General features: G+C 43.5%; 2 protein-coding genes across 3 annotated transcripts in view; both read right to left on the reverse strand.

The window, feature by feature from the left end:
* Nucleotides 1-12,053, reverse strand: part of SLA2 (Src like adaptor 2) — a 105,840-nt gene that overhangs the window by 28,874 nt on the left and 64,913 nt on the right. The window lies entirely within an intron of this gene.
* The window catches only part of NDRG3 (NDRG family member 3), a 47,231-nt gene that overhangs the window by 21,427 nt on the left and 13,751 nt on the right, over nucleotides 1-12,053 (reverse strand). For both annotated transcript variants that reach the window (XM_065691199.1, XM_065691200.1), the window contains exons 3-4: nucleotides 4,194-4,299; nucleotides 1,522-1,557 (exon numbers count right to left, since the gene is read on the reverse strand). In XM_065691199.1, the coding sequence (XP_065547271.1) occupies nucleotides 1,522-1,557; nucleotides 4,194-4,250 (93 nt within the window). In that variant the 5' untranslated portion in view covers nucleotides 4,251-4,299. The remainder of the gene's footprint in view (nucleotides 1-1,521; nucleotides 1,558-4,193; nucleotides 4,300-12,053) is intronic.

Below are 12,053 nucleotides of genomic sequence, written 5' to 3' on the forward strand. Positions count from 1 at the left end.
TTGCTTGTTGAGTGAAAGGGTAGAGTGAAAAGGCAGCTGCAATCCACACCTCTGTTACAGAGACTTCTTCCTATCTTCCTGCTCTGGCTCCCCAGACCATACTGCACATAGGCAGGGCATAGCAAACCAAGAGCTTTGGTGGGTCTTTAGACAATCTGCAGTGAAGGCTGATGTCTCAGGCACTGCATCCATACCCTTTCCGATCATAACAGACAGGCCTCAGCAGGCAGTGCCTGTACTACGTAATGCTCCTACTCAGAAGCATTTCACCTATCTTTATCCACCACCCATCTGACATGGGAGCACACTGCACCTCTAGAAGAGATGGAGAAGATGCAGAACGACAGATGGAGACAAGACAATACAGGGAAGTGTTTTAAACCCACCATCTACCTTCATTAAAACAAAAAAATCATTGCCTAACACTGTTGCCACTTCTAAGACTAAAGTTATAACATGCTAAGATTAGTATTTTTTACATTTAGAGGCTTTAAAATAATACTAAAACTCGCAGTGAATCAAGCTAAAGCAGTACAGTGACATGTGCTGCCCAGATGGGCTGTACTTCCAGTGTCTGATTATCAAGAGATGGAAAAAGCACAAACTATCTTCTAAGAACTGTATTTATTACATTTCTGTTCCACACAGGCCTGCGGAAAGCCTTCTGGAATCCTTTATTAAAAGCTATCATGTGATGTTGACAGTTCTACCCCTGGCCACACCACTGGTGTAATACAGCAGTGAGAGCCTGTCCAGTGCTAAGCAGAACACTCCAGACACAGCAGCCTCTTACAGCTGAAAAGGAAGAATCTTAAACCTGACTGCAATCAGGTGAAGAGAAAGAAGAGCTGCTGGCTGCATATCAAAATGCTGAGGGGCAGTCAGCAAGGTAATCCAGCATGGTAAATGGTAAATGAGCCTGCATCCCACAAAACACCACGTAATCTCAGTGCTGTGATCTGCCTAACAAAGAATGTGTCCTCTGTCTCAGATGCTGGTGGTGCAGTGCTCCTCTGAAAGGACTATTCCTATACAACCAGAGTGATCAGGCTCATCTCCACACTGCTCTCTCAGGCAAATAACGTCCCAGACACTGACCATGGCTGGTGGTGCCCCAGGCCCAGCAAAGCAGGGCGCTGTATCTGGGGCAGCTTGCTGACTTCCATCCCCTCTCAACACAAATAGAGCACACAAGCTCCTCCTTTCCTAGCCTGTGAAGCAGATGGGATGTGACAGAGCTGCAGCTCTTCAGCATATTGCATTTTTCCAAGAAAATGCTTTTCAGGAGACCAGCCATCCTGCAAGATGTCATGGAACCCTGGCAGAGCAGGACAGGTCTACATCTCTGTGCTCAGAGCAATGTCTGCTGCATGAAAGCGTGAAGGCAAACTTCTGCCAACTGGATATATTAAAGCTTTTACTGATTAAACCTTAACAGGAGCTAAAATTAATATATAGAGCTTTTTCATCTCTCTCTCAGCATTACTGATGGACTGTGGGGAGTCTACCCATGTGTCTTACCTGACAGTCGAAGTCCTGGAAGTTGCGAGCCGCATTCTGTTAACAAAAAAACAAGAGTTCAGCACAAGACCCCAGAACACCCCCAACACCATCAAAGCTCCCCTCAGAGACCTCATCCCCTTCTTCAGTACAGCCCAGCCCGACTGCAGTCACCACAGCAGCTCAAATATGAGACCCACACAGGGGAACTCCAGGCAAGTTCTGCCCATTACTAGGCAGCGAGGTTGCTGGGGGCTCTCCCAAGGCTGCCAGCTAAGGAGAGTACCTATGGACACAGGTGACAGTCGACTGTATTAGAGAAGGGACAGGAACACACAGGAAGGACCCTGACCAACGTCAAGCTGGTTACAAGGTTGGGTTTTGTGTGGTCCTGGTGGCCTTGAGAGAACTACCACTAGGATCTCATGTCATGAGCACAAGGAAACAGGCTGTGTAGTCAGCTCCCCTGCAGTAACTGCATGGTGTCAATCCAGGGCAAACAGTGACCTGTGAGTTACTGAGACCAGAGCACATGGGAACTGAGCTCAGCAATCCACAACTGACTTTTCCAGAGGGTGACACCACACATGCAGGTAAGCACAGCAAGTGCATCCCACATCTGGCATACTGCAAGTTCAAAGGTCTGCATGCTCATGTGCTTTGTTAACACTGTCTCTGACCACAGCGTAGGTTACACTGGTGAGTGCTGTCAAATGCTGCAAAAGGCTGAGCAAATAACCCAGGACAGCATTCTAACTTTTGTGCTTTAGGTACAGCACCTTAGTCCTAAAATTACAGCTAGGACCAGATATGTACAAGAAAAACACACCCCAAACATTTCTTCTGGCTGAGCACTTAAGCCCTTAGTACCTTAAGAGTTTTACTGTACTATTTCTGGCCATTAATCTGTGCTGGCTCAAACTACTACATCTCAAGTGGTCAGTGAAAATCTTGGTGAACTGTCAGCTTGGTACTTTCTGGACTCTGATAACACTGCACAGAACAGTGTGCTATAGCACCCCACCCATATGCTCCATAAACCAGGTCTAAAAAGTACATGTGTATTATTTCAAGCTTGAAAGCATTAACAAAGACCAGACCCCAGGGATGGCAGCTCCCTGAGGCATTGCTTTTATTAAAACAAACTTACAAGGAGAGCCACTGCACACTTCTCTTCCCATGCAGCGCAGAGGATGGTTCTGGAGCCACCCTACTTATTTTTTCCCTACTGAGATCCTTCCTGTAACTCCAAAACTGAGTCAAGGAAACCAAATAGCACTTGGTATGTGCCCTTCTGTGTCTAGTTAACACCACTGGGCTGTTCAGGTGAGCACTCTGCACTTAAACTAGAACTGTCCCAGCTGTGCAGATGGCATCATGGCAAGGACCTGATGGGGCTGACCAGGCAATAGTTCACAGAGAGACTGAAAACTTATAAAGTGAAACCCACTTTGTTTTAGCATACTTCAATACCTCCTGCTTAGGTCAGCACACTGGAGCAAGGGAAATCTACCCTCTTGAACTCAAACATGGAAAGTCCTCGAAGAATCATGAGCATTGCATTTAGAAGCTTGCTTTCTGTAAACCTTAATTTCTCATTTTGAAATCACACACTGTTTCCAAGGCACTTTCTGCTGGTCTACACTGATTTTGTTCTTCAAAACTCACTCTCCCTGGAAACGTTTCAAAGATGATGTTTAAGCTACAGTGGAAGCCTGGCAGTCAGCGCTACGCTGTAAGAACAGGCAGCTGGACTGCAGATCTCTGCTGGATTTTTACACTTCACAGACACTAAACAGATATGGTGGCACACTAAAGCAATGAGCAAACACTAACTGCATTAGACAGCACAGTCTTTCCCAAGCGAGTGGACAAAGTACTGTGATCCTCTGGCAGCATAAGCTAGTCCTTCATGTCAGTCATTAAACAGCAAAGCATTGAGAACTGCTTCACATACCACCAAACTTGGCTGTGAGGTACGGAAAGTCACCAAACCACATTGCGTACAAGCACAATTTGCAGATGCAAGGTTCTAGGTCTTGTTGGGATGGCCCATAAAGACTTTGGCACTCAGAGCAACAGCCTGTGGCAGAATCCAGTGAGGCTAAGGCTGTCCCCTAAAGCCCAGATGCCTGTTCTCCAGCCCACAGAAGACAGAGTGACAGCCTTAAACAGCTGCCACAACAGAGTTATTTTCCAAAGTCTCAGTATTGCATGAATCTGGACTGCTCTAGCTAGGCTCTGCAGGTATTAAAAGGAAATGCCTCTCCGTTACTAAATCTACAGAGACAAGGTTATTTCGGAGGTCAAAACACAAGAGGATAATTTCAGACAAATTATTTTAAACAAAAAAAAGGGGAAAAAAAAAAAAAGAAGAAAGTGGGATACAGTCCAAGGCTTCTCTAACAAGCATGAACATAGCAGAGGTCAACAATGGTATCACCTTTCCATTTTCCACCCTGCCTTTGTAAACCTTCAGTACAGGCATGACAATAACATACTGTTTGGCCAGGACTCCAAACTTGCCTGAATCGTTGTTTGTCTTGCCCTGAGACTCTGGAAGAGTATGTGGTGGTGGATTACCAGAGTGGGGAAGCACTAAAGTACTAAGGTACTCCAAGATGTAAAGAGATTCTGGCAATCAAGGCTCCTTGCCAGACACAAAGTCAGCCAAAGTACAGCCAAAGCATTACCTTATCATTCAGGAGTGGTTTGATCTCTGTCAACTGAACATCCTGCAGTTCATCCATGGTGGTGTAAGTGGAGCCAACTAATCCTCAGAGCAGTAAATGGGTGATTCTGAAACAAAGGCATATTGTTAGAAACAGTATTAGAAGATTTGCTAGCCAAACCAAACTTAAAGATCTTTCATTAGACCTGTATATGCTCAAGCTGAAGCCAGAGAGTCTGAAAGAATCTGGTTCTCAGCGCACCACAGAGCCTGTGTAACTGTAGAAGGCAAACAGCCATGGCTGATCTTCCTGGTCCATTTCTACTGCAAATACTGTTTCAGGGGAAGTGAGGTCTCTAGGGAGCGAGACAACAAACGTCTGTGTTACACCTGTACTGTGTGTTGTTCCTTTGTTAAAGCTGGGCAGCAACAAGGAAAGCTGCTGGCTTGGATGCTGGGCTCAGAATCAGGGGAAACTTCCTTGAGAGAGAACAGAACAGCTCCCTTTACACTGAGCCCACTGAGCTGGGGAAACTGCAGAGAAGCGTGCAGGAAGGGCATGAGATGTGCTCTACAGTGAGTCTTGCAGCACAACCAGTCTGGGAGACTCTGGCATGGCGCAGATCCTCACCCAGGCTGCTGGAGCAAGAGGTCTGATGGGTCAAAGGTGACCTAATACTGAGGGGAGCCAGGAAATCACTGAAAACTGCTGCACTGAGAGCAAATTCAGGCAGAGAATAAACCTGCACAGCCACAAATGGCCAGATGGTGGATTGCTTCTCGAAACGTATTGATTCCAACCTGCTCATCCAGCAAATCTGAGGCTTTTCTGCTTTCCTAGAATCTCAAAGCCTTTTGAAGGTTTTTGAAGGAGAAGGTACAGGGGGTCCCCATCAGTGCTCACAAGCAGCTGTTTTTAGATTGCTGAACCAGCTCTTCCCAATCCACTTATGAACTCTCCAGAAAATTACTGTCACAGACTCAGGATTTCATTTCAACCCATTCAGAGGACATTCTGCAGGCAGATGTATGCACTATCCTCTTCCCAAGATCTTAGCAAGCTGAATGCGATTGCCCTGAGCCACATTGGGGTAACTTGTTATTACAGCGCTAGGTCTGACTTACTCTGTACGATTACTGAGCACAACTTCACCTAAGCACCCTGTGATGCAAACAGCAATGTGTTTTTCAGTCTGAAACATGGCAAAAGGGACTTGTCAAAAAAGGCCACAAGAATTTCTCAGAAGACAATGATTTGTAGCAGAAACACCTGATAAAGCACCTCTTTAAATGCAAAGGGAAGGGCTGTATTGGTGAGTTGGGCTACCCTCTGCTCCGTGTTAAAGATCTGCAGACATGGCTGCCCAGGAAACAATCAGCTCTCTCCCTCCACTCCACTGGTGATTTAGAAAACCAAACCTGTCACTTCAGAAACTGAAATCAGGTTTAAAATACCACAACAAAGCAGCATCAATATTCACAGCACACAGAAGAGCTCCACAGAAGACAGGCTACAGGCAAAGCGAAAGGCTTGCCTGGAATGATCTGTGTATAAATCATGCATTTTTCTTTAAATTTCTTTAAATGTCCCAAGACCACATGCTTTGCAAGTATTCCTCCTGTCTCCATTTATAGATGGCTATAAATATATTCAAATACCCCAATTTAAACCATCCATCCCTTTACCAAAAGCTTCCTGAAGGCTGGAGTAGGCTCTATGCTCTTTGAAAACCAGTAATACGAGGAATGACATTTGGTGAATCATTAGCAGAGACTAGAAATCAGGGTAGGACACAGAAGGCTGCAAAAAAACCCCAAGGCAGGTCAGCCTCAGGAAGAAACCACCTACCTATAAATAAGATCTGGAATACGTAAGCTCACATGCTTACTCCAGGATAAGGATGCTCTCAATTTAAATTATTTCAAGATATAAAAAAAGAGTTTGTGTGAAAGTAAGTTCAGCAAGCCAAGAGCACGAGTACTACAGCACCAAGCCAGCAGTGAGAACTGCACGTTCTTTGGGTACTTGGGTCCTGGGTTTGTAGTCAGCAGAGCTCTAGGAGTGCTGTTCCCCCCTGGGGGGTTACAAGCTGCAAGAGCTGATCTTGAATCCAGCTCTCTGGGCACCTCCTTGAAATATGCTGGTTTATTATGGAATTGCAATCTCTTCATGTTGTTAAGGATCACTGCAGCAAAATCATGTATTCAGAGGCTGACAGTCCTTCTTCATTCATCTCAACTAGAAAACAGCTTCTAATCTGTTAACTCTATAGCCTGTTACACTCTTGCTTTGTATGTTAACTGCATCGAGGGGAAATTATACAAGACAGTAGCTATGCTGCAAAACACAGCATTAAATCTACCTAAATGTACATTCCTCTGTTTGGCAGCCTAGCAGAGCTGGCTGAAGCAGCCTCCTCTCTAGGGACTTACAGTCACGACAATGTGGGTTAGGTTTCCACAACTGCTCCCTGACACAGCCACCCCCTTCTCAGGGGATAGAAAGAAGAAACACTGCTCTTGGGTGTGCAAAGGAAGAAGACAATAAACCCAGAATCTGCAGGCAGTGCGAGAACTAAAGCACACTACCCACGGTCCTCAGGTTTGCAGCTGAATGTATTGAGCTGTGTGTGGTGTGGAGCTCTTCACCGCAGCTTTTTCCTTTCTACAGAAGGGGATTCCTGCTTCCTGTGCCTCCTTCACTTCTCTGGCACAGACACACCTGAAGACAAGCTGCCTCTTAGGGCTCCTCAGTCTGAGACCGCAATCTCAGCATGTAGATCTGAACTAAATCAAGTTTCATTTATGGGCTTTGAGACACTTGGGCACTCCTGTTACGTTGCTCCTCAGTCCTTTGTAAGCCTCTTGACAGGAGTGTGCTTCCCAACCACTTGCACAGGCTGAAACGCTGGCTGACATGGTAAACTTTCAGCAAAACAGGCAAAGAGTCCAAATTCACTTTCAAAATATTTTCCTAGGTTACTCCCTCTCCGTTCCAGCTCATGTATTTTTGGGAATGCACCACATGGTTCTCCACCTCCAAGACAAACTATGAGCCTACAGAGAGAAATTATGTTCTGCTTAACCAGCACAGTGCCAACGACTACACACAAGTGACAACGGCATCGTTACACAGCATGCTTCTACCTCCTTTAAATCTGGGCTACCCCCAGGACAGAAATGCCACCTGCTGAACATACTTTCTAAGGCATTTAAACAAGACCTACATTTAACAATGGTTTTGCGAGGAAAAGGCTTGTGCCCAGCTTTCCATTGATTTTGGAGAAGTCCAATTCTCATTACAGCAAGGATCATGCTGCCCCATGTATAACTGAGCTCAGCCAGCATGACATCCTTGGTCACCATTTGAATTAGCAAGAATCAACTATAAGGCTGATTAAACAAGAACACAAGAAAAATATAAGTCTTCAAATTGTTTTGAATTACTGGGAATCATGAAAACACTGAACCCTGCTGAACTCCCCTGTACAGTACAGTCAAGATATTTTAGAATGGGTATACTGGAATAAGAAATTTCTCCTCTGGAAATGACGCAGCTGATTGTCTCCAAAAGAGCTTTTTCTGGTCATCGTATCTCTTTCAACTAGCTTTGTAGCACTTCCCTTGATAAGCTGCTCTCCCTGCTGCCGATGAAATAAGCAGTGGCTATTATCATCAATCATGTTATTCACATAATTTTTCCATGTCCCTTTCTCAGGGTGGCACCACTCTGAGGCAATACTGGCATCATCCAGCATCAGCTACTCGAAGCCACAGAACCATTTTCACCAGTTTTATGGTGAAGGACACATTCAAATAGAGCTGTTCAAAGATGCTCTATTGAGCTGCCCATTCCACAACACCCACAGTTCAGGATGTCCCACCAGGCATGGGTGTAGCTGAGCTCTGATCCAACACAAGTTGGGAAATCGGTCTCTTCAACAGCAACTTACTCTTGGGCAGCTTGTGATTCAATCTGACTGCTTTCCACCAGGAAAAGCAGTTCCCCCTCTGTGGTTTTATTTTCAAGCTTGTTTCTGCTTTGTTTCAACTACACTTCCTACTAATTGACTCTGTGTTTCTACATTTTAAGTGAAAAATAATAATCAAATGTAATATGTATCCCACTGAGTGAAATAAAGCATTGCAGAGCAAGATGGATTGGAAATCTGTTTAAATGTGATTTTAACACTGATTTTTATCATCAAGCAGTACATTTCCATTTACTGAAATTCAATGCTGATTTTGCATTTTATTTATCTTACTGAAAAAGCTGCGTTTTCACTGGCTACCAAACATTAAATTGCATTGATAAATATAACCTTTACACCCAGCTGAGCCTTCTGCCGTGTGGGAGGAACCACCATTTAAGTTATGGTGTAGTTAAACATTTAGTCAGACCTCAGTCTTCCTATCTTGTAATGCAGTTGTGATTGATCTTCTTTAACTCATTTGTGTCAAGCGCTATTGGGATGGGAGAAAAATATTCAGATCACATACTTAAGAAAGATTTGCACAGTCACTTTCATTTTAAAGATAAAACTGCTTTAAATGCTTTGTGTTTACTCATACAAGTAAACATAAATACAATATACTATATAAAGTAATAATATATTAATATCATCTATATTAATATAAATTAATGATATAAAATAAGTACAATATACCATGTTCAATATAAATCATACAGCCTAAACCTGACGCAGCAACATACATTCAGCAGTGAAGGAATTGCCCCATGTGGTTTTGGTCACATCTCTTGGTATGTGCAGTGCAACGGAGGACAACCTGGATAAATCCCCTTAATGGGGGGTACAGAAATCACCCACAGACACATGCAAAGCTCAGGAAGAATTAATACATCCTGCTCCTCAGCAGCTAAGACAACACAAATGCTTCTGGCATCAGCTCATTCAGGTAACTAACGCTCTTTTATTGTGCTGTATATGTATATACAGCTAAATCACTTCTACTAATGTCTTTGCAGAGAAAAAACAAACTTTTCTTCTTCATTTAAACTTGAATAAGTGGATTTTGGCCATCAGAAAATCGTATACTTGCAGGGAAAAGCTGATCAAACATTTCAACATCTCCAATTTTGAGTTATCCACCAAACATGCGAGAGATATTTTAAGTTTTATTATGGCAAATACGTAGTTTAATATTAAATAATTACATCTATTGAATATAAGAATAGATGTACACAAGACAGATTTAAGCCTCAAGATGCTGTTTCATTAATCTGCTAACTGCAGATCTCCTGCAAAAGAGGCAATCACAGGGTTGATGTAAATTTGAAGAACACATACGTTGTGTGAAAAACAAGCTGATAAATTATTTATTTTGTGCTTTCTCCCCCTTTCTTCTTCCTCATTAATTAAATGCACCTTTCCCTGCTCCAAGCAGCACTGCTCCTTGGAGCTTCCCAGAACAAGCTCTTCCTGTTTGGCTCATTGCCCATCCTGCATCATCTGACAATCCCTTCTTAAGTATCAGTGTCATTATTTCAAACCCATCACGACTGCTGTACTGCTGTCCTTTCCATCATTTCCAGTCTGTGAAGTAACTTCCAAGCAAGAAATCATCCTTGTACGTGTCAGGATGAATTTTATGCCCTTTCTCAGGCAGCTGGCCAGTGCAGGAGGCAGCTCAAATTAACGCAGCTAAAACCAGTAACGGATATAGGGCAACTCAGAATCAATTCAGGATGTAATTTCATTATTCATTTAGTATCATCATGGGTTGCTGCCAGAGGGATGTCCCATTCGTCTTCCCTACCTACGCCAGACAGAAATTCCTTCCTCTCCCTCCCTTGCACTGGGTCGATGAGTATTGTGCAAGTCAGATCAGCAGAAGAGGCTCAGAGGCCACCTGGGATGCCCATGCTTGGCACAGCAGCACAGCTCTGAGCAGCTGTGGTCACAGAAGAGTGCAGGAGGGGGCACAGAACCACTGCTGTTTCATCAGCGCTTATGACCAAGTTCCATTTTACCCAAAAAAAGGAGCTCTTCCTGATGCTGAGCTTTGTTGATCATTGTCACTCACAGCTGCTCGAGCAATCTGTCACCCTTGACAGGCCGGTGGAGCAGTGGTTAAATCTCAGCACAGCCTCATGGAAATCTCTGGGTCTGATTCCTGGCCACAAGTTACTGATTTCAAATCACTGTTCATAAGAACAACTTCTGCTTGAAGTCAATTATAAAACTACAAATAAAGTAGATATCTAAAATATCTTTGGGAGGAAAGTAGTGTCTTCCATTAAATTAGGAATGCCTTCCTGAAGGTAGCTGGAGGCCAGAGGAGGATGGCACTCTACCAAATACGCCTTCCCAAATTTTACATTTGTCAGATAAGGACTAAGGAGGAATCTATGACCTAATTACCAGGTAGCTGAAGCTTTCAATGCAAGTGATTTAATCTCAATACTCCAGTTCTGAATGAAGTTGAACCATCATGAGTTTCATGTTTAATCCCTCTCCATTTAGAAAGACTTGGTTACAACAGATTAACCTGATTAATTAACATCAGATTCATTCCCAATTTCACTCTCTAGAAACCAGCGTGAGACGAGGAAACACACCACACCAAGGCAACAGTGGAGGATAAACTGCCTACACCAAAGTCTAAACCTAATTCCTCGAGTAAGAAGTAAAAAGGGACATTCCTGAGAAGTCTGTTCCCAGCCTCTTCCGCAGGTGAAGGTGGCACAGAAGAGACATTGTAAATAGAAGACAGATGTATAAACAAAGAGATTTTTAACCTGAAAATATCACAGACCAGAATAAAAAGAAACATTAAAATCCAGAAGCAGTGACTGTTACAGCCACACATCAACACTATTTAAAAATTCCCTTTCTAAACCTGTTCAATAATGAATAAGGAATCAAGTCAGACACTTCACATTAAAGAAGTGGATGGATCATCTCCCAATAGATTTTTTTTGGCAGACGTTAACATGTCAAAATAAAAGGTTTAATATTAAAATTGATCCTCACAACTAAAAAATATTCAATGCTTTCCAGAGTAAGAACACATGAAGAACTGCACAAGATCTGTACAGTGCAAGATCTGGTCTGTGACAGTTCAAGAGTAAATGCCTATTCTGCTGCTGTTCCCTAGCACCTACTGATATTCCTCTTTGCTCCCACACTTCAGATGAGCACCAGCGTCTTAGGTCCTGTCAGAGCCTCTCCCCAGTGCACTGAAACGCTGATGTTCTTTCCAAACACAGAGGTTATTTATTCTGCAGAGTAACTGTTGAGGAAGCCGTACCCACGACATTTAGTTTGGTGCCTCTCTCCTTCCTTGACAGCCCCAGAAGTTACTAACAACTTTACCTACGACACACAGGATGCTCTCTCATCCCAACGTGGCAAAAGTTAAAAATATAAAGTAAGACACCATGGAGGCTGAATCAAAGACAGACTCCTGACAACCCATCTTAACAGCTCTGAGCAGCCACAACCTTCCAGAAGTCAGCGTGTGCTGTCCAGGGAAGGATATTCCCAATGCAAAACACCATTAGCACACCAGCCCTGACCCTACAAAAGCCTGCTGACAATACCTTTTCTAATGATAGAGCTTAGCTTGCTAACACTCACCTGGAGAGAAATGGTCACATCTCTTTACGTGGTTATTTCCTTCCTGTAACATTATGTGCATATTCTTCCACATTAACCTTTAAGCAGAATTTAAAGACACTGCTCAATGCAATCATTTCAGGAATAGAATGACAGCCCTAGTTCTGGGTTGATTCTGTTCATTCCAGTATTAATTTTTTTGCCCCTCCCTCCCCAAGCTTCATTGCCCTATCCTTTGGGAAAACAGATATATCCATCTACCCCACGCCCAGTATATTACAGTTTTGTAGCCATGAATTCTA

This window comes from Lathamus discolor, chromosome 11 (genome assembly GCF_037157495.1).
Source record: "Lathamus discolor isolate bLatDis1 chromosome 11, bLatDis1.hap1, whole genome shotgun sequence".
NCBI classification, from domain to species: domain Eukaryota; kingdom Metazoa; phylum Chordata; class Aves; order Psittaciformes; family Psittacidae; genus Lathamus; species Lathamus discolor.